The following is a 24,152-nucleotide window of genomic DNA, read 5'->3' on the forward strand; positions in this document are numbered from 1 at the left end:
TAATTGAGCTATCACCGCTAAGAGCAACAGAAGCTGGACGTTTCAACCAAATCTCAACTATCATCTGTTTAAGGTAACCATAGCTAACTATTTGATCTGTTCATTTATTTTAGCATTAGCATTAGCATTAGCATTAGCTCTTGCTAATCACAACACATAGTATTCAGATGGCACAGGAAAGTCTATAACTATATATTTTTTCATCAAATTGTAATTTCTAATTTTTTTTTTAAATCAGTTGTGTGACGACCTTTGTACGCACACCCTGGCAACTGCAGAAGTATTAACTTAGACTTTCACCACCCTTTGCAGCTGCATATCAAGGTTGCCTCTGAGACCTTTTAATGTTTTTAAATTAGCTAACTGAAACAAGAGCTCACTTGTTACAGCTGACAAACAATGCAATAAGAAGATCATTTGTAGCGTGCCGACTGAGAACACGCTCCATACTGAACATCATTTATGAGGTTACAACAGACCCTCTGATGCTGTCACTAGTAATGTTAGGTGTAGACTGTTGTAGGTAATTGAACCAGACAGGAAGACAGTCTGCCAAACCATCTTGCTAAAGCAAGCACATCTGTTTATATGGAAATACATTGGTTAGAACGCTGCACTTAGGCTAAATTGAATTCCTTTTTATTTAATGTAAATTCAATATGCAGTAGTTTTTAATTATTAAATGAGCTACTGCACATCTTCCATGACAATGACAGGGTGTGTTTAAATTGCAGGGAGCATTTTAGTTTTTCCTGGTTGGTTTTTATGTCAATTTGTATGTTTAATTTGCTACAGTGAAAATTAATATTCTGTTGTATCGCTGATAAAATCATTTAGTATGAAGTGCAATGCTGTTTTAACAGTTACAGGGTAATCAACCTTTTTGTCGAAGTCAGAAAAATAATTCTAATTTGCCTTGTTTATGATTATGTGTTTGCATAATGACAATAATAATAATCTTTTTGTCTGTTCAAAAATCTTTTAATTGATTGGTTTCAGACTCGTGAAGCTATATTCTCTAACAAAAATAAAAAATACACTTTTCTAACAATAAATACACAAAAACAAACATTTTTAAAAGGATCTCTTAAAAACTGAAAGGGACACTCAGAGTTGAAAAATAGACTTGTCAGCGCTCACTGTCAGAGAAACTTTGTATAAGCTACACTATTTTTAAATTGTATCAAACTAATTTTTGGCATTTCATTTTTTATGGTTATTTTGTTGGTATTTTGGGGGATAGAGACAATGTGGATACAGAGAGGAAAGATACAGTAGGGTGTGAGAGAGCGGTTCAATATCCAATGAGGGTCCCTGGTTGTAATTAAACACAGTGTGATGTGCATCTTAACTGTTAGGCTTAAAAAGGTGTTTTTTTGGAAGTCTGTAGCAAAAGTTGGGCAGAAACTTTGCTGTCCTGACTTCACTTATGAGTTCATTCCACCACTGTGGGTTCAGAAAAGAAAAGCGCCTTGACCGAGATGAGCGACCACAGGGTCCTCAGAGTGACAGGGCAGCCAATCGTGCAGAAGCCGAGGAAGCAGAGCGCGATGGTCGGGCTACAGCCGAGTGGCCGAGGGTTTGATCATGGCTTGGCGGTATGAAGGAGCAATTCCTTTTACCACCCTGTAGACAGATCTGGAATAGGCTTGTACTAGCTGATATATCCACTTGGCAGATAAGTAAGGTAACCACACACTGGTAACCACCATTAGATGCCGTTTGAGTATGAAGGTACATTTTTCAGCCCTTCACTTGTGTATGTGTGACTGTCCCTGCAGCATGAAGGGGTGACAGTAGAGAGGAGGCTGGAGAGGCAGCTGGTGCCTGGGGAGAACCGGCAGCGAGAATGGCTGATGCAACCAGGTCCTGACCCCACACACACACACACACACACACACACACACACACACACACACACACACACACAAAATACTGGACACTGCAATGCTCGGGGCTGTTTCCAAACCACCGCCTCAGACGACATTGCAGTGCTCTACTTGCTGACATCTACCTACAATGATTTTTCAGTCCACAAATAGTGGTTCTGAACAAATTGCAGCATTATGTCGGTGAACAACAGCTTACTGTAATATACGCTTTGTCACTTCGCAATTTTATACAGAAATACTGTGCCGCACAATGCCCTGCTGTAACAGTGGTGCAATGAGTAAAACAGCAGCACGATAAGAAAGGGAAGTAAGAAGCGGAGTGATACAGAGCGCAGTTAACCTTTTCCACCTGCCAGCTCTTGAAAGGCTGTCAGGGATTTTGAACGTCTTATAATAGTGATAGTTCATTTCTTCTGTTTCTCTTTCATGTGTAAGGAGGTTTGGAAAGTGTCTTACCAAGGCACAAAAAACATCTAGTCAAGATATGTGTGACTTTGATGTTGCCTGCCTGTGATGTTTTTCACTCCTTTCCAGACACAAATGTCAACTGTTGAGTAAGCGAAAAAACTTAATGAAGACTCAAGAAGAAAAAAATGGAAAAGAATGACTCGCTAAAAATGAATGATTACAGCTGATTAATGTCAGGAAACCAAACAACTGGCTGGCTGGTCAGGGAGGAAAAGCAGGAAACATTTCTTAGAAACGTCTGAGATGAAAGAGACGAGGGATCTTTGAGAGAGGAAATTACATGCTGTCTGAATGAATTCGCACTAATGGAGGTGCAACGAGGACCTGACAGAAAACAAGAAACAGAAAGGGAAAATACAAGAAAGGGGAAAAGAGAAATACAGAGGGAAGCTTCAAAAGAAAAAAGAATCCATAAGAAGGGAGATGCGCCAAGAGCAAGATACTGTATGAAGGGGGAAACGAAGAGACAAACAGCTGCATGACCTTTCAGATTTATATCCTAAAGCAAAATCAAAGCCATCCATACCAAGTGGAAAGAGATGAAGGAGGAAAGTCAGGCAGAGCGTAGACCTGAGCAGAATCTGAATCCACCAAGCGGAGGGCGAGCTGTCCCCTCTTTTTAACTGATGACTCTTTAATGAAGCGTGAGCGCTGTTCCTCCCAAATCCAAACAAAGAAACCAAACTTCACTACAACCAAGTGTGTGGTACCTCACTACTCCTCATGACAGCTATTGATTAGTGAAACCTCAGATTTTATAAAGACATAGGTAATGGGTTTTTGCTTGAGAGGGAGGCAACATAATAAAAGCCAATTACTCTCAGACAAACCGACTGCCCAGCTCTTGTTTACCATCAGAGTGAAAAATGAGGATTCATCTCCGCTGTGGCGTTTTGGCAGGTTTGTTTAGACTTTATCACCTTTTACAGACCCAAGGCAGTGTTCATCCCAACACTGCAAAGGTGCAATAGCTTTATTTTTTTTTTTATTTGATCATCACGATTGACCTTGTTATTGCTGACAGCCTTTTACCCTAACATGGCTTTCAATGAAGAAGTGTAAAAAGCCTTCAATTTGCCAGTTGTCACCAGGCGTGAGGTATAACACTCTGATACGGAGGTTAAACTGATAACGAACTGCAGCTTCATAACAAATGTAATACTACATTATAACATGACATGGAGTTCCCAAAGTAATCATTTGCAGCCTATTCATATAAATTAATGTCTATTTTGCAGTTTCCAGTCGCTAATAGATATTGTACAGCAGTGATTCATCCCACAGCTTTTACGTGTGAATGTGTGCGCTCAGCATATTGTGACAGCCTGATTTGCCTATATAGCTAGTTCTAGTTAGTAACATGTGACTGTTAAATTCCTAAAATCATTAGTGAATAGTCCTGGCCCCATTTTTCAACAGCTAGAGTTAAAAGGCTTTGAGATCTGTGTGCATCTATTTAAGTCTGTGTACTGTAAGCATGTTCCCAGGCATGTTCAACTGTCCATCTTCTGATGGGGAAGGAGATAACTTCTCTGCCTCAGAGCCAAAAAGGCACAAAACACTCTGAGTCATACTCAGATTCACTGCTTCATTAAACCGGGTTAGCGTGGCCATGTCCTCCTCTCTGAATTATAGATCTGGTACAGCGGAGAACACTTGCTGCTTGCAAACTACAAGATGGAAAATTGTTATTTTCAGCAATGTGCATTAGCAGGTAATGTAATGTGGCATGCACCTCTGCTTAATATCAAGTGGTGTACCTGACCCCCCTGGGTGTGACTTAATCCGCTGAATAGAGCCAGGCTGATGTATTGGCAGTATGCCAGTCTGTCGCAGGGCTAACACAAATACACAACTGGTTCACACTTAACGGCTGAGGGGCTGTTTCGAAAAGTCACCAAGCCACCATTTAAAAAAAAATCATAGTTTTATTATTTTTTATGAAGTTATTGTTCAGACTTTACTGTCATCTAGAGCTGCAATGGACATTAGTTGATTAATAATGTTGTCAACTGACAGAATCTGCAACTTTTCTGAAAACAATTCATTGTTTAAGTAATTTTTCAAGAATAAATCCCAACCATTACCTTGTTCCAGCTTCTCAGTTGTGATGATCGGATTTTTTTTTTGTCTTATGAGATCTGAGTCACTTACAAAAAATGTCACATTACAAATGTGAAAGATGACATTTTTCACTCATATTAGACAATTTTCACGACTAAATGATTCATCGAGAAAATAATTTATAGATAATAAAAGCAATCATTAGATGCAGTCATCAATTAGTTACTGTACTGTGCAACTATTGTGTAAAATATCCTACCTCTTTATCACTACAAACCTTGTGGGATCAAAAATATTCATGTTAAATGTTTGTTTCCCCAAAATAGATTAGGAAAAAGGCAGGATTCCAGTGGTAAAAAAAGCAACTTTTATTTCATTTCAGACTGACAAAACTGCAGAAGCCAATAGGTTTGACAGCAAAAGATGTTTGGGTGAATCAAACACTTTTTTTTTTTTAAAGCAGAGTGCCGAACTGAAACTGCAGGTTCTTCTGAACTCTATTATATTAAGAGTTAGTGTCACAAAGAAAATAGCCCTAAAATATGAATTACAGCATCGGCCTAAAACTCCAACATTGTCAGGCTCTACAGTCTATGAAATTTTAATCAGCAATGGTTTTAAGTTTACCCACATAGTAACTTACAAAAGAAACCGTTTCTGAAGAGAAACCTACTTTTGTTGTGACACATCAACAATTTATTATGGAACAAAGTATCACAGAGTCAACAGAAAAACAGCACTAAGAATGAGGAGACTGCAAAGAGCCACATAGCTAAATGTACTATATATCTGTTAATGTGTGTCTGTTCCTATTAGCAGTGTCGACATAAACAGCTTGCAGCAAATGTACCTGGAAACACCTCTCTCACAGGACCTACTAAAACAATCCACATCTCCACATGAACACACACAGAACTGTAGCATCCAGTGTGTGCAATGCAAACATCTTTAAAAGAAAGAAGATCTCTCAATTATAAAGTCAATAAAAAAAGCGAGGCTTTATTATTTACTCCCCCAGAAAAGAATCTCAAGGGGGTTTAAAGCTCAATATCTACAAAGAGGTTAATAAAAGGAAGTTTTCATTAAAACAGCTTTCAAACAAATATCTATAATCCACTACAAATTACATAACACTTAAAAAACAAATTGAAAACATGGATTTAAAAAGAAAAGTTCAATGTGTTTGAATGATCCACATTTTCCAAATATGCACCAGTTCAGGGTGACATCGTCACATAATGAAAGACTCCCCAAGAAAGATGAAACACTGTGAAGCTCCCTCATGCCTGTCAACTTTTGGAAATGAATTTAAAAGCAGAGAGGACAAACTGACACGCAGAATTGAGCTGAACTCAGCAATTTTGTCAGAAAGTGTCAAGTATCTAAAACATCCTTTTAAATCCTTAAAACTAAAAATGTCACTGCTTTGGCCAGGGAGCAGAGAAGCTGCTGCACAGCCAGTTGCAATGGCCCAGTTCCTCTTTGATTACACACTAATCTAATATAAAAACTATGAGCTCTGGCACTTGACATGTTTCTACAAAGAGTCATTCATTTTTCAGTGCTCGCGAGTAACTCCCTCAGTGTGGCCCGGATTTGAATTCTTAATATGGCAGTGTAATGCTACTCCAGCGTGTAATTGTGAATCCACTCAGTGAGCCAGAATGATTGTGGCACAGATGTCAGCAGCACCAAGTCCAAAATGCCTCAGCCGAAAGTGAGCATGTACTGTATGTTTGTGCACATGTAAAACTGAAATAGACACAAAGTACAGGAGAGTTGGGGGGGCAAATTGAACGAAAAACAAGAGGGTTTTCTGCATGTGAGAGTACAGCCAGGCTTATGAAGCTTTGGCATAACTGGAGCATGATGCATTAAGGTGTATGCTGCGCTGTATGTAATTAGCCCGTGTAAAACGGTTGCACACTCCCCGGTCTCTGCTATTTACATAATGGCAAATTTCATATCTCTATCACGTTAAAGATTGGATGCAGTCTGTGTGAAATCGCCCTTCCCTCCGCTGGTAAGACAGCAAAACAAGCGCCACTTTAGCAAAGTTTAATTGATAAATGTAAAGCTTGGGAGCTTTTGACTTTAAGCTAAGTGTTGCATGGGATTGGGGTGTTAAGCAAAATGCTGATGTTGGTGGCATTTCACACTGGTTATACTGCATATTCATGTCAGAGGTTTTTGGGATTTTTACTCTAATCAGAAAAATACAGCACATCAAGACAGGCAGGCAGTTTTCCAATGAAACAATGTTGATGAGATAGACGATAAGAGAGCCATTCAAGGGTAGGTTGGTTGCTGTTGCCTAAGATGGCGCATGCATATTCGCACAATGTCCATTCTTGAGTGTGATTATGGCACAGTTGGATCCACTCACAACTGAAAGACAGCTGTGATGAAGTGGATCTCATTAGCAATCCCTCCGTTCAGGATAAAGCCTCAATCTGAACACATAATGAAGGAGGGCTGAGCAGCGCTAGGGACTACCTGGATTATAGTTTGACTTTGAGGAGCAAAGATAGCAAATAACACTACACCTAAAAAGATACTTAAAACAAGATAGTTAAAACAAAACCACAAGATTTCTGACAAATTTGAAAATCTATACTGATTATTTTTTTGCACATAGAAATAAAAACAATTTTCACTGTTGGTTTTCAGAAAATGTATACATAACATCATATGAATACATATGGGATTTCCATATAAATGGCCGTCTTCTTAGCCCAGATCTCTATCTCTTTATTCTGCAGCCAAGAGATGAAGCCTTCCTTCATTTATCTTTAATTGGATTTCCAATATAAACTTGTTATCCTTCTTCAGAGGTCCCTTTATGTCTCCCTCCTTGCACTCAACTTTCTGGGCGTGACATTAGAAGCTTGCTCGCCTGCTACATTATTCATCGAACCGACCCACACATGCACAGCCAATAAAATGTAACAAAACTAGAATGAATATCCTCTCAAAGATTCACTCTGCTTTTTCTTGATTAATTTCCCGCTCCGCTTGATTCATTTTAATTCCTTCCCACAATAACTTTAAAAAAGGGGTTTAGAGATTAAAGCATAACAATGGTGGGTAGGACCAAAATATCTGTTTCAAACCAGTTACACAATATTAACATCATTCACCAACCTCTGCTATCCTATCTAAACACTCCTGACAAGACATCATCATTTAAACCATTCTTGGAAAGTCCTACTGCTATAAATTATACAGTTATAACAGTTATTGGATTTGAATATTTGTATTTGGTAAAATGTATTCTGCAAAGAGTTTAACACTGAACTAATCTGTTCATCTTTTTGGGTGCAGTTTGATCAGATTTGATTGACAGTGACCAGACAACCCACCCACTGTCCTCAGATTCAAATGTTTACTGAACTGTGATTGTTGCACGAGAGTATTTGACAGTATGTGATGTTTAGATTTAAAATATCTTGTGAAGTAAACTTACTTATCTCAGCAAGCACTTTGGTAGGTTACTGGTGACACAGATGTGTCAGAGCCATTTTAAACATGAGATATAATTGATTTTAAAAGATAGAAATATTTGTTGCTGCCACACACAACTGGGTAGTTAACTGCCTCTGTGTACGTTAGGCTCCTTATATTTGATCTTAGCACACTTAAAAAATAAATAGAGGCAGTGTGGTGTTTGATATCAGATACTATTGTAAAAGTATTTCAGTGAGGATTTGCCCGATAAAGACCTGGTTCAGTGTGACACATTTCTGGAACTATATTGCAGTCTCTGCTTTCCCTGAGACATCATTATTTATCAGTGCCGTACTTTCAGCTCCATGTGATATCTGTAACCCCAAGAGAGAAGAAAGCAGCCATGGGAGAAAAAGAAATTAGCATTTAAAAAAGAAAAAAACAATTAATAAGTGCTTCAATCCTCCCACTCTTCAGCCCATGCTTGGCTGTGGATACGTCAACTCACCTAACCCCCATCAGGGCCTGTGTGTGGGTGAGCTACGCTGGCACAGGCTAAGAGTGAGCCAGCCAGAGATCCTCGGCTCTAACAGCTTGGCAGAGAGGTAATCGAGGCCTTTCTATGCACTCGCCATCAGACAGCACTGAGTATTGAAGTGTGTGGGCGAGTGGAGGCAGGCGAGGCGGCTGAACGGCCGCCGGAGCCGAGATAACAAGGGAAATTAGCAACCTGAATGCAGGTTCTCGGAGAGTCAAATTAAATCATGCCTTAGACGATTGAGATGAAGACGTGGCAGCGTATCCAGATAGAACTCAACAAATTTAACCAGCAAAGGATTCTTTTATTGTCTTAAAAAAACGCGACCAACAGTAACAGTACATCCAACTGTGCCTTTTAGATGCTTTAGTTGAAATCAAAAGCAACACAGACGACAATTCAGATAAATCTTAAAGGGTAATTCCAGGTTCTTCTTTTTGTAGTAAAGGTTTCAGTCAAATGTTTCTGATAGAAAAATTAAAAGGCAGCTATATAATTAATATCCAAACTGCCTCCAAATGGAATGGTTCAGATCTTTTCTGCCTGTGATATCTTAAACCCCTCGCCTCAGGCTGCATGTTTCCCTCGTCAGAATGTTTAATTTTAACACTTTTTTGAGGCCTGAAAAAGCAGAGATAATCCTGAAAAAGCAAACATCATTTCATGTAGTAGAATCTTTTTTTCCTTCCTTTTTCATACCCCAGTAATCATCTCACAACCCTTTAGATTAATCGTGCAGCATCTTGTGGGGGGTCATGCACCTCAGGTTGGAAAACCACTGGTTTAGCTAAAATGTCAGCTTGTTTACAACCTGTCCGATTGTCTGATCATTTGTGTTTCTTGCCCCAACCAACACACATGGTTATTTAAAATAACACCCATAACTTGAAACAAACTAGAAATATCTTTTGAAAGATGTCCTTGATGTCAGCAGCTGAATGTTTTCACTTACTGCATGTCTCCTCTGCCTCATCAGAGCCATCGGGACACTCTGGTTCCCCGTCGCATCGCCAACGTCCCGGGACACACTGGCCATTTAAGCAGGCGAACTCTGCGGGGGCGCACGTCTTCCTGGCTGCTCAGAGAGAGAGAGAAAGAGAGAAACAAAGACAAAATAACAGTGAGAATTGGAAGTGTGAGGACAGTTGGACAGGGTGAGAGCATGGTCAGTCTGCAGTACGACTTAATCTCTGTCATGAAACTGGTCACATTATCTGAATCCCAGCAATCATCCCTCTCATCAGAGGAGATCAGGCTCATCATCGCTCACATTATTCCAAAGCAGCCCTCTCCATCGCTCTCTCCCCTGATATCCTTCGCTAATTATCTTCACTTCCCTATTTTCTTGACACTTATTCATTGTGCTGTCTCCCCCTCCCCTCCCTCCATCTGCTGGTCTCCAAAAGTCTAATCTCTCCTTCAGGTTTCCCATCACAGAGCAGTGAAATGGATGCTGATTGCTGAACACTGCAAGCTCGGCAAGGTTAAACCTTTTACCTTAAACCTGTTTATCGCAGAGCTACATTCCAGCACGACCACAGGCTGATAAACATGTCAAGCGTGCTGAGTACTTGAAATCAAAAACCTGTCAGAAAAGGCCTGTTTAAGCATTTAAGAGCAAACCGAGTGATCAAAACTTTTACGCAACAGCCTAGAGCTTACCACGGTTGCTAACCTGCTGTGTTTAAAGAGAAACATATGCTTCACACACGAAAAACACATTGTCCACCTGTAGCAACTGGCCTGCAAGTTCGGCCAGAGAGCCGGAAGCAGACAGAGGTCAGAGCCATTCAATTTCCTCAGCCTGCTACTCCAGGAGGACCTGTGGTACAGTCTAATAAATCACTGGCTAAAAGGCCCTCAGCTGAGCTCTCTGGTGTTGTTACACAGCCGCAACTGTTCCTAAGCTGGCCCGATCTTGGCTCTGATGCTTCAAATTAGATAGAGCGTTTAGAGATGTGCAGGGAGCTTAAGCTTAGCTGAGGGGCTGCAAGGAAAGAGAAGCAGGCAGTGATTTTTCAGGAGTCTTTCTTTGCTGCACTCACACTAATCTAACTCTGCTCTCACTTCTCCAACTCCTGCTTTCCTGACCTTGGTATAAAAAGGGCAAAAAAGTGTAAGGATGAGTAGTATTAGGTGGAACATAGTGGAGGAGTTATACTTCATCTTTAGTAAGGTAGTTAGTGACAGAACTTTAAATGTATACCTCCCCCTGAGCATGTTTAACTCATTCCTTATAAACTCCTGTCAAGGTGGAATAGATTAAAAATGATCTAATGACAGAAGAGCAGGAAGAAAGAGTTTCCTGTGACAGACAACATCCCTTTATGTTTGATGACACTGACATGAAGGTTGTCAGTGTGCTTGTTAAATATCCTCAGAAACTCCTACACCTTTCCGACGTCACAGCATTACTGGCCAGCACTGCGGTGGTGAGAAAGAAGCATTAAACTTCTCTCTCTAGCTCTCTTTTTACACAACTATTTCTGTCACTTTCATTTGAATAACCGAGGTTAACGCTATGAATGTCTAACAGGAGAGACTGCTGTGCCGCTATCCCCACATTTAAACAATTATTGCGTCTTCCCCTCTCTATGATGACCGGATCTTCACCCCACCTTCCAGTTTGGCCATTTGAAACAATTATAAACACTTTGACGCATCGTATGAACGTCATGAGTCTTACTTTGACTAAAAAAGGGCACATGGTTTCAAGCAGCATTCCCTTAAGAAAGGCACTCTGCTGGCCCCACTAGTCACAGGGGGGTTTCCAGAGACTTTTGTTAATGCAGTTATTATTTATGACCATATTTCTATGTGATCCAGCTATAAATTATTTAAAAAATACATGATTGTGGGATTATTAAAGAGGTAACAGATGCACGTTGTGTCATATGTTAGCTAGTTATATGATAGCATATATTTTTGAAAAGTGAGGGGGACTGTGGGGGACATCCAGCTATAGACCCCTTTTCTGTGTCACCCTTCTGTCTGGTTTTCTCTGGCTGTCTTTCAACACACATAAAATCCCACTGAAACCTAATTAGCACATTTACAGTATGGCTCACTTAAGCTTTATCTATGATGTGATTGTAAGTCTTGTTACTGCCGTCCAACAGCTACAGTTCAGGATAGCCTGACATCGAGAAGCACTCAGATTAGAGACTGCTTGTCTCTAATTCTAAATCTTGTTTAATTGCCCCATTCCCAATTATCTCCTGTGTCAGAGTGGCAAAGTCAAAGCGATAACGGCTCATCTTGGCTTGTTGACAGTATCAAAAGAAAATTATGAAATGTCTAATAGTGTCGCTCTAATAGGGACCTGTGTTTCAGTGGTAAATGTGTTTTCAGCCTGTAACCACAATCAGCGACCCCTGTTTCATTTCACTTCAAAAACGTCAATTAACATTCTTTCTCGCCTTTTACGCAAGACGTAATGCACTGACCCCATTAAACTACTGAGACAAACATTCCCTCTCCTGCCTTTGTTCCTCCACATCTCCTCTTTCTCTAAACCCCAAGCCTCTAAGTTTGGCGCTACAAAAAAACCCAAACATATTTTTGACTGTTATTGTTCTTAGATCACATATGGCGTAGGTTTTCCGGAGTGCAGCTGAAGTGCCACTTCTGTCCTCATTAGAGAGCAGGAATGTGGGCCTTTGTTAAAGGTGAAGATGGATGATTATGGGGCAAAAGAGCATTGTGACATCCTTTTAACCAACACCTCCCTCAAGTGTATAAACTCATTAGTGGTATGCTCACATTATAAAAAAACAAATTCTGGTGTTTCCTGAAACACACACGCATTCGCATAACGCATGCATATTTTCAAAACCTATTTATCACCAATGTAGGTAGGTGTGACGGTGGAAGAGAGCGAGAGACACACGCACACAGAGACCCTGAGGCATAACACCAGGTTTAAAGGAAACAGAATAATTAGATTCATAACAGCCTACAAATCCTGGAAGATTCTGAAAATTCTTATTCAATTAATTAATCTGACTCCCATGAGAAGAGCAAAAAGAGAGCTGAGGGTAGAATTGAGAACCTTAGGAAAGACAGTTTATGACGGTGCTTAAGACTTTATTTGACTGAACAACAAAGACCTTGAAAATCTCGTGTTGATCCAGTACGTGGCCTCTGCAGGTCAGATGTGTCCACGACGTGCAGTCTCTCTGTGGGAGTCTGAGCTTCTTACCCAATCCAACTGAGCTTGCTACTCATTTCAGTGAAGGTCTACAGGGGCCATGGTTCACTTGGCAATAATTACCTAGGCCAGCTCATGCCATCTGCTTGGAATGACTTTCTGTTTTAATTAGAGGAGGTTTTAAAATGTAAGGCCCATGTGAGGGTGGGCTGAAGGGGAAAGTGACGGGAGATTAAGAAGAAGACAAGCCTTTAGATAGAATGTGGAGAAATAACAGAAGTGAGTAAGAGCAGCAGCGATGGAGAGTGACATACATAGTAATAATGCTTTATGGAATCCTAATGGAAACTGTGAATCTGAATAAAAACAGGCAATATTACTGTAGATGGCAGGGATAGCACTTAGTGAACATTAATCCCTATGACATGCACTGCAAACATGTAAACCCACTCCCTCTCTCACACATATGCACACACTGTGTCTACCTGTTTGACTATAAATGGTAGACTTTTACACAGAGAAACAGCTCCGGTGTATCTAAGATAAATCTAAGAAAAAACAAAAACAATAGCAATTCAGTGTTGCGTGAGTCACCTATCATGAGCATTACAAATGGGATGTGACACAGACAGAATGAGGGCCCTGCACAGGGGAGTTCACCCAGCCATGTTATGTCTCCTGGAGGAGGTACAGTGGGAAGGAGCTCCACGCTTCGACAACCCCACCTGGAGCCTTCTCCTCTGGGGCCGATGTTGTCAACATTTCACTGCTTCTAATCCTTTTCATCTTTCTTAAACGCAATTCATGCGGATGTGCATGGTAGACCAATATACAGTATGGGTTTGCCATTACATTAGTGTTGAGCTTTATATGATAATCAGATATAGGGACGTCTGTTTGTTCACTGATATAGGATTTCTCTCAGCAGCTTAAGGGGAGTGGAAAAACTATAATGAAATCTGCTTTATCTTGCTTTCAGGAGTTGCTGACCAGCTTTTAACATTTTTGACAGTCCGCCACTTTGGCCAGGAAGTGTTTTTCCCCCTATTTCAAATTTTTCTTTAAATGATATCCTCAATATTACTTAACACAGGAACATGGGACTCTCCCAATTCATGTAACAATCAGATAGGTTTATGTAATGGCCACCAGTTTTAATTAGTTCAGCTTTGTTTCTGAGAAATCCTGGTAAATTTTGCATTGTGGACAGCTTAAAAAAAAAACATGGTACCAAAGTTGCTGAATTAATTTAAAGTGAATCCAAAAGTAAATTGGTTTAGACTACAGATTGTACCATCAGTTTTCTCCACCTCATTAACGTTGAGTTTATGCTAATCAGCATGCTAAACTGAGATAGTTAACATAATAAACATTATACCTGCCAACCATCAGCATGTTAGCATAGTTATTGTGCGCCTGTTAGCATGCTGACATAAGCATTTAGCCTAAAGCACTGCTTACAATGCTTTAAACATACTCCTAGTCATGTTAAAATCATGGTTCATCATCATGATTTTCAGTATGATATAATAGGCTATTTTGAGAGTGTTTCTTGCCTCAAAATAATCAAAGGTATTAAATATTGGTACAAAATACCAACTACAGGAAGCATTAAAAATTCAACTTGGTGAAACCTTGTGTGGATATAAGGCTGCTGGATATAATTCTTAATACATTCTGTCAAAAACTGAGCTCACTTAATCATTCAGTGATGTTCAAGAGCAGAGAAGCAGACAGCTTTCAGTCATCTGACATTCTCAGACACACACACACACACACACACACACACACACACACACACACACACACACACACACACACACACACACACACACACACACACACACTAACCCCTTGAAGAAACTTTTTTTTTTACCATGAAGGATATTAATGACAGCTTTTTCCATTTGGAGGCCACGAGAAGCTTAATAGGTAATGCAGTGATAAGCGCATTCTCCTGGGCATCAGAAGACAAATGGCCTCATTAGCACAGAGTGAAGTAGGGGAGTGTTGTCGAAGCAGGAAACATAATGTATCCTGTTGGCTTAAACTGTCATGCAAATGACTAAACCTTCCAAAATTAATGGGATATCATGGTAGCATACAAAATACAGCATGGAATCAACAAGACTTGGGACACGCTGTTCTTGAAATTGCTTCTTGAAGGATCATAGAATTTAATTAGTCTAATTTTAGTGTTGAGGTTTGCTAGAGGTACCAGATGCTCAGGCAGAAAGTTTCTAATATACCTTCAGTAAAAGCTCAACATCACTGACAAATCTCTCTCTTTCAAAAAGTGTCCTTAGAGTGTGTAAGTAATTTCACCTACTGATTCCAGTCGGTCTGTCAGTCAATAGAGGAAGTCACTACGTATTGTCTCCCGTCAGTCGGGCCTGTGTGGAGAGCAGTGAGCCACTGGAACCAACAGGAAGACAAAAAGCCAAATGGGACTGAGCTCTAACTCACTGCTGGTTGATGGAGTATTGATCTAGCAACACAGAGCCACATCTACAGATTAAATCTCTCTCTCTTGCTGTACCATTTTGCCCTTTAAGACAAATTGAGCAAATCAAATGTTAAAGATAAAGTTGAAGGTATGGCATCAGATTGCTTACCCCCACACTGTAAACCCAATTTGGGCTGCAATGTAATTTTCTTTATACCATGGCCAGTTCTTGTTTTTTTCTTATCCCAATTGAGGGTGGTGTGTGATTTAGGCTTATAAATAAAACTTATTTAATCTGTGTGCATTGTTTTGTGATATTTGTTCTGATGGTATGTCCTTTTAACCATTATAAATATACAGCCATATAAAACATATAGTAATGAACTCATTGTACTTAAAGTAGTAGCTATAAATCCTAAAACAACAACATACATTTTAAATTAAATTTGATAAGGAAGGGGAAGCAGAAGAAAAAGTGATACAGTAGATGTAGAAAAAGACAATTTACACATAAAATCTGAAGATCACAGAAGAGATACTGAACCAAAAAAAAGAGGATATATATATATAGACACATTGTATGGCCTCTTCTGGTAGGTTTAAGACTATTGTCTGTTATACCGATACAAGGCAGCTTGTTGGTTTAGTAAAGTTGACAAAGACAGTGACAGCTCAACAGAGTGTATTGTCTTATATATGTCTTGTCTTGATTTTATTCCAGAGGCTATATGACTTGTAAACTGTAGTGCTACAAATTAACAAATACACTTGTTCATATGTGACTTCATGGTGTTCAACCTTGTTGACCAGTTGATTGGCCACTGTCATTATGTTTTTGTTTTTAGATTTTTTTTAATCTTTATACTATCATATGTATTCTAAGATAGTTTTACAGTCTGCTTGTGTGAATTAACTGTTGGCATCAATTTGCCCCTCGGTAAGTAATTCTGGTTTTCTATTTCCTCCCCCGGCCACATTCCTACTTCCTCAAACCTATTCATTGCCATTCTCCTCCTGTCAATCATGCCCTCTGACTTCTTCTCCTGTTTTCTCTCCTCCACATAAAGCCACTCCCTCCTGTCCTGCAATAACCCTTTTCCCACCAGTTCCCAGTCACACCTGCTCACCTGTTTCCACTTTCCTCATCAGCTCTGCAGATATTTGGCCAGCCCTTTCTGCCAGATCATCCAAGTTGCTATGTTGGTTTCTTGTCCAGTGTTATTGTTTTCAGATTTCTACCTGAATCTTAACTTGAACTAGTGCTACTACTGCCAGTAAACCTATATATACACTTTTATTTTGGCAACAAATCCTTGAACTGTGACAGTCTGCCTAGCTATCTGTATTTGGGTCCTATCCCCATACACACAAGCTGTGACTGGTGGTATATCAAGTGACCTTGATATACCACCTCATATTGTTGCTCCACCACAGGTCATTACTTTGTTTAATATGAATATAAGTTAATCAGCAAACCTGGAATATTAAAAAAGTTATGCCTTATTGATGGCAAAAAGCATGCTATCAGGTCTGCATCACAATACATTCAGGATGCTAGCTCTAAGGGAGGCTACTTGGTGCTGTTCACTGCCCGCCCAGCATTTCTTCTGACCTTGTGTACCGATCAAAGACACATACGGTGCTAATTATAGCTCTCGGCCTGCTAAAAGACATATTTTCTCTCCCCCTGTCAGGTCACATTGGCACAAACAACCTCCTGACCAAGGAGGAGACTGGGCAGGCTCAGCTAGCAGAGCTCCTTAGCACCTTCGAGGCAGCATGAGAATGATTTATACTGAAGACGGTTTGGTTCAGCTTGGCTGAACCCCAACAGATTCACCTCGCTGCCTGAAGTATGACAGAGCAACATCCGACAGAGGTACAGGTGGCTGTACACTGCCGTCTGTGAGAAAGCAACAGACACCACTGAGCTACATCTGCATTCAGAACAAGTCTCGATTTACTGTTTTCAAGCTTCATCACAATTGTTTTTAATTCATGCTGATGTGACGTCCCACTTCCTTTTGTTTTGCATGTTCATATGGAGCATGCATGGGGGTGGACATGAACACACACAAAAGAGTCACGTATCACAGAGCGGTGAAATCAAATTAACATATAGTGCTGATATAACTCATACATCAGCGTTCACAAGAAAAGCTTGCCAGTGCTCTGACTGTCAGCAAACACACACACACATACGCATATACATACACACACACTGCCCTTCACCGCATGATGCCAGCTCCATGTGTCTGACCTTCTGCTACTCTCCTTTTCCATGTGTTTGCTGATTTAGAGAAGCAAAATTGGGTTGATATATAGCCATATGTCCACATTTTCATCCTACAGCCTGGCATCTTTACTGTAACACATTGTTCCTTTGTACAAAGTACAGATCTGGCCAAAACAACAGGGGACTGTAGTCAAGCAAGCTGAACACTGTTTAAATTCAGTGTGATCAAGGGTGAAAAGGAAATCTAAATGGCTGGTAAAATTTCAGGAGTAGTAGCAAACATTTTTTCCAGTTCCCAGGTGTGTTCAATCAAGTTACAGCAGATGACAGTGTAGTTCCAGTAGGTTTATAGTGACACTATTACATGTAAATGAGATAACTGAGGCATTGGGTTTTCTTAACATGTAGCAAGTTATATAAACGAAGTTACAATCCTCCATAAAATGAAACTAATTTTTTTTAATAGTATTTATGTTAGCAATAGCCATTCAGTGTACTTATAGTCAGTACTTAACGCTCTATAAATTATATATAGATTGTATATATTTTGTGGCGGAGTCAACTATTCCTGTGTGGGGTTCAAATTGCCTTCACACACACAAGGGATTCACAGGAAACAATGCATGTCTCTGCATCTGCTTTACAGTTTACTGTTCACTCTCATAACGCTGTATCAGAGCTGTCTTCAATTACTGATAATGCAAACCAGACATATTCTACAGCCACTGCTTTACTAACTGGTGAAACATAGGGTGGCTTTCATTGTGATGCAGTCATGGGAAACGCAACCCATCTGTCTCTGTGACAGATCAGTTTTAAATATTGCAGGAAGTAATGGAAAAAGAACAACCAGACACCATGAGTGGTTAGATAAAGGGCTACAGGTAAAACGCTGCACACCTCCACCTCTTCAGCAAGGTAACAACTGGAAGTTACACTTGCTGTTACCGTCAGAAACCATGGGTGTCACCATATCGAATGATCAATTATGGAAAAAGAATACATAGCCCAGGCATGACCATTTGCTCACAGTATTAAACTCAGCGGAGGAAGCTGTTCAAACCCTGTTGACTGGGTCCAACATGAACTTTTTGGCTCATATACCAATGGCAGGAAAACAGAGCAAATTTACCAGCCAAAAATATTTTTTACTGGCCATTAAACTACATCATGTTTTATTTGACTACAATAATTACCTAAAGTTTTGTGCCTTTCGGAACCTTTTGAGCTTCATAGGCAGGATGTTAGGGATACTGCATCATTTAGACCCTACCTCTCGCAACTCCAACCTACATGGCCTTTTCTTCTTCTTTCTCTTTGTCTTCATGTTCTATTTTTGGTGGCTGGGAATGTGTCACCACATATTACACAAACAGATGTTTCTTATGGGAAAAATACAGCGAAATAGTGTAAAATGGGCCAAATAGTAGTATGCTGTTTTGATTTAATTTGTTGACGTCATGGTGGACAGTGAGCTAGCTGGTAAACATTAAAAAAACACAGGGATGTACACCTGCCTCTACACTGATTCCAAATGATTTAGCGGCCACCTTTCCAGTGAGCCCAATATGTTTTTCCGCCAAACCCAAAATTTACCCGCATTTGGCGCTTGACGGGTGCTCATTTTGGACCTTGCCTGTGGAGCTCACTGATGTGTTTGGTTGATGATATAGAAACATTCTGGACATCTTGTAGGTCACTGTGACTCACGATAGGCTGTTGAATGAGAGGAATGCAGTCAGATAATGACCTGACCTATATTCGTAACAATACTTGCACAAGATTAATTTCACTATAGTTGTCTGCTTATCATTTTTTCGCTGAATAGCCACCATAGAGACATGAAATGTGACATGCATTAAGCTGCTATAACTTGTTTTTGCTATTGTGAACTGTCATTGCATAGAATAGTATCCATATCAACAAGGAGGCATCAGGTTCATCAGCAAAGAACAAGGCTGCGAACATCTATTTCTATTTATACCATATCTATGAATATATAACATGAGATTGTAAGGACAGAGACAAGAGCAGACAGAGGAAGGTGATTCAGATAATATACAGCACATTTTAGAGAGTACTGTACATGCCTTACAGCTTACATATGGTATTGCTAAAGTAGCATCAATGATGCAACCTTGCTGTAATGCCATCCAATCCAATGTGAACCATTTCTGCTGGAAAGTCTAACCTAGATTCAGCCAGGAATTTTACATCTCATTATGAAGTTAAAACAATTGTTGCACAAGTGGTTACACAGTTATATTTGGTGGTACAGGTTCTGCTCTCTGGGGTGTTCCCTGTAAGAATTCCAGCAGCCTGTTAATGATTCAGTGGGGAGCACAATCAAACCCCAGGGGTGTCAAAACAGAGCCAAAGAGACACATATCACTGAGATATGGAAGACATAGCTGTAAGAGAAACGCCTCCAGAAACAGATGACAGGAACCACACAGGAGGAAGGGGTGATGGTGGAGGGAGTCAACAGCACAACCAGTCTGCAGCAGAGCATCAGTTACGAAAATATAGTATTTTGGCAGAATAATCTAATTATGGTGGGCAGTGGCGGAAGCAGGCAAGGTTGTAACAGCAGGTGTTTGCAGGAACCAGCTCCGACTGCTGTTTTTTAATCCATGGCAAGGGTCAGACAGTGTGTACTTTTTCTGCAGTTTGGCGCTAGTGCATGCACCCCCCAAATCCTCCTTTTATCAGAAAATGAGCAGAAAAACAGGAAACTTCCTAATAAAACTAATCCTACTAGACAGATGGAGAGGCCTCTTGGTGGTAAGATAAAATGCTGAAAGCTTCATTTTGATAAAAGCCTGATTCACACACAGAATCATAAGCTTCTGCAAAATGAATTAAGAGAATTTTAACTTGCACTTTGCACATAATGATATATTGTCAAATAAATAATAATAAATAATAGAGTACTCATCTATAATTGGTAACCTTCCAACTAAAGTGCCATCCAAATGAGAGGAGACAGGCTGGTTGGTGCAGTCTGTCACCTGCCCCACTGTTTTTGGTAATAAAGTCTCCCTGGTCTAGAAAACAAGGAGACGCACAATTTGAGGACGGGTCCCTTAGCCAAACAGCTGACACTTTCACCACTGCTCTTCCCTCCAGAGCCTCTCCTGCATGCTTCAGTGGAAATGATTCCAAATCAACACAGCAGCCAGATGCTCCTTCTGCCTGGCCTCAAACACCACAGTCTGCAGCCTCGAGTTCAAACCAAGATCCTGGTGAACGTTACTTACATATTCTGCTGAGGTTTCACCCTTCTACTTTGTGTTGTGCTGTGTGTTATTGAGTCCTGATGTCTAGTATTTCTCATCACAGCGGTCTACCCAGACCCTTTTCCCCAGAGATGTATTGATCAGACTCTCAGTTTTTAACCTTTAATGATTCAGGGAAGCTCGACTGCACACACATAATCTGCCTCAGCAATGCTTTGCTTCACATCCAAATGGTTCACACCACCTTAAACCTACAGCTGTTCAACAAAAGTACCATCATTTACATATATATCAGCTACTAACCGGCTCCAATGGCGCAGCTGGGGGATCAGAAGCTAGCTTAAGGATAATAAAAGATATTTGGGAAGAGAGAAGAAGCTTTCCCCAAACTAGAGCTCAAATCTCCGATCTCTAAAGACCACATCTTTTAACATCTAGAATATTGCTGTCCATATGTTTCATTAGTAGGCCTGAAGTTACAAAAGGAACCTGGAATAAAAGCTTTCAGCACAAAGATACAACTAACTTTACAATCTGACATGCCAGTTCACAGATTAGAAGCATAGAATTTTCAAAGCCTCAAAGAAGATCTTGGGGGAAAGTATAAGCGAGTTTACAGTAAAACACAGCGCGAGTTCTCTGATTAATTAGGTGCACAAATGCACTCATATGAGCATACAGTTCAAAAGATCGACTACAAAACATCTTGATGTCCTTTTGATTTGGGTTAACAAATAATATAAGTGTGCCTACATTGCAGCATACACTCAAATTGTACTTTCACGAGTGCACACACATTAATCTTTCTATTCACTTTTATCCAACCTTACAGGATTGGAGAAAAGACACAAAATGGCCTTTAACCCTCTTTCACAGCAATTTGAGAACAAGTATGACTCAGAAATTAAAGTCTGTGCTGCTAAGCGATCAGATGAATCGGAATTAATGAGGAGAATCCCAAAGTGATTTCCCCCTTCACTTGGACTACCTTCTCTCCGTTTCAATGTAGCTGCACACAGGAGAAAGTCTTCTTAACAATCATTATCCATCCATCAAAAATAATTATGACTCCAGGACCTAATGCCATCACTCACCATTGAGACACAACTGACACAATCCATTAAGTCTGCAACAATGTAAGAGCTGGTGGGTCTATCATTTTAAGATGGGTTTGTGAAGGGAGCATTTACCTTATTTAAACTTAACCACTTCAGCACATAGCTAACACACATAAAATACGACGAGGGTGTACAGCCATGCTAGCAGCTCTGTGAGGCTGAACACAGCAGTTTCAGCGACATGCTACATGCTAAATGTCATGGCAGTTGTCAAGACATTTCACTAAAAAACAAATGTCAACCTCGTTGGTAGAGTTGAGGAAAAATCAGAGGATTCTCAAATGCCACTCCACATTTTTAGTCAGGCCATCCAACCAAAATGGAGGACAAACCGCCTGAATAGCATTGCCATCCCTAGAGGAAAACCACGAGTGTGGCTAAAAAGCTGAGGTGCAAATGAGACGTTTTCTAGCCAGATGTTGAAAAGGTCTCAATACATTCAACTCTCTAAGATGCATACATACTTTTACCCCTCGCAAATGTTACTAGGTCAGTAAGCAATCGACAGAAATAGCCACTGACAGGTTCTCTCCTGGGATAACAGCAGCTAAGGTGACACAAATTATCCGGCCTTCTCCTGTCATATATAAAGTGACAGGAAGAAAGCCTCTCCAACAATTTCAACACATACAATCATGTAGAGGGTGTAACATGCAGTTGTAGGGCTTATCGGATCCCTGAGGGCATGAGTGAGACCCCATGAAGTTTAGCAAAGTCTGTTTGTGTTTATTTTTAATATTTTGGCTAGCTAGCTAAACTGTTTTGTTGCAACTAAATTGCCGAACTCAAACTTGATTTACATGTAGCCAGATCTTATGTCAAATCTGCTTTCCCTTCACAAAGCTGTTGCCCCTAGTGTTTCCCATAGCGCTGCCCACCGGGGTTGGGGTTAGGTCTTAGGTTATGTTAAGCATAGGCATGGAAAAGATAATCTGGTTGGGGTCAGGGCTAATGTTAGACTCAAGTCAAGGTAAGGGGAAACATAAATCAATGGCATAGTACTGGGAAGACCAGAACAACTGCAATCAAGATCGTAATCTTGTAAACAGAGATACATAGGTGGCCAAAGAAATCACATGGATTTTACAAAGATATGAGACGTGTGTAAATGGGGCCAATGATCCATAACAAGTGCTATTTGCTCATCTTAAACTATATAAATGAATCTATAAAAGTGTTGTGGGCAACCCTAAATATGTCATTGCATTCGCGTTACTGAAAACGACACAGAAAATAAAATACTCTTAAAAAGTCTTCAGAGAGGTTAATATCCATTCCCACTCCTTTCGAGTAGTCTTCCATTATGCATCTTGAGTTTACAATAGGTCTGGATTTAAGAGTAAATGCAATAAAGTGCCCTGCCACTCCAAGTCACAGGCAACAAAATGCATTAGGAGAGCATTTTCGTCATTCCTGTATGGAAATGTGTTGCCACACTGGATTACAGTGTCTGTCTACTAACCAAGGGACTGAAATAAGAATTGGGAGATTAGCCTTTACCCTTCAAAGAGAATGAGCCACATCTCTCTCTTTCCTGCATCTCTCCTTCCTTCTCCGTCTCTTTTAATGGCAAAGACCTGACTCCAATAACACAAAACACAATGCAAACTGCAGACCTTTTTTTTTTCAAAAAGTCCTTCGCTGGCCTGAAGACAAGGCATTCAAATTGCTGTGACAAGGCACCAAGAGCAGGATTTTACATTTCCCACTGCAGACAAAAATTAGCATAACTGTAATACTGCCCGAGGTCAAATTGCTTGTTCTAGAAAATCTGCCCCTAGCAACAAGGCAGCGTAATTAAGACACAGTGAGATTTCAGTCCCAGCTGCTGTTTGCCTTTGAACATAAACCCGACAGTTACATACAAACACAACGCACACACACTCACAAGCCCGCTCACCCACTTCTGCACGTGTGCGAGTAGACCTTCTGTTTCTCCGTGTTTCAAGCTTCATACTTCGTCTGTTTTGTGGTTTTTCTTCGTCTCTCCCACAAACACAAACAGCACACAGAAGTCAGACAGGAGGAACAAAGTCGCAGACAGCTATTGATGGACTCTGTGAGGGCTGACATCCTTTAGTGTGGGCCCACCAAGTTCCTGCTGTCCAATCAAAGAATCCGGCAGCCACCCACCACAGAAACAGATTACTCAGAGCGTGACTAAAGGCTTCCCTCTCACCACCAAAGCTGCTGAATGTTAGCAAAGTACCACAATTCAGCAACTGTACAGGGTGGGCACACCACATAAGATGTTGCTTGTGATGCTCAGGGGATTGTGAACACACCTGGACGCCTTAAGGGTCAGAAGGGTATGTAAAGTCTGGATGTTTGAAACCAAGCACAGAAAATGACTCGGAGTTGTACACACTCCATGTGAATTATTAATCAGTCGAATCCAACCACCACACATTCCTGTCAAAACACACAGGACTCTCACTTCCCTTTTGCAATGCAAGACTATACATCTGCCTGTGCTGAATATAATATGAGTATGAACAAATACCCTGCACTTCCAAGTGAGTGTCTTTGTGTAAATGCTGAAGGTGACACAGCG

General features: G+C 40.4%; 1 protein-coding gene across 2 annotated transcripts in view; it reads right to left on the reverse strand.

Annotated features, from left to right (window-relative positions):
* The window catches only part of LOC127368363 (low-density lipoprotein receptor-related protein 8-like), a 75,958-nt gene that overhangs the window by 38,562 nt on the left and 13,244 nt on the right, over positions 1-24,152 (reverse strand). For both annotated transcript variants that reach the window (XM_051409168.1, XM_051409158.1), the window contains exon 3: positions 9,362-9,484. In XM_051409168.1, the coding sequence (XP_051265128.1) occupies positions 9,362-9,484 (123 nt within the window). The remainder of the gene's footprint in view (positions 1-9,361; positions 9,485-24,152) is intronic.

This window comes from Dicentrarchus labrax, unplaced genomic scaffold (genome assembly GCF_905237075.1).
Source record: "Dicentrarchus labrax unplaced genomic scaffold, dlabrax2021, whole genome shotgun sequence".
Classification (NCBI taxonomy): domain Eukaryota; kingdom Metazoa; phylum Chordata; class Actinopteri; family Moronidae; genus Dicentrarchus; species Dicentrarchus labrax.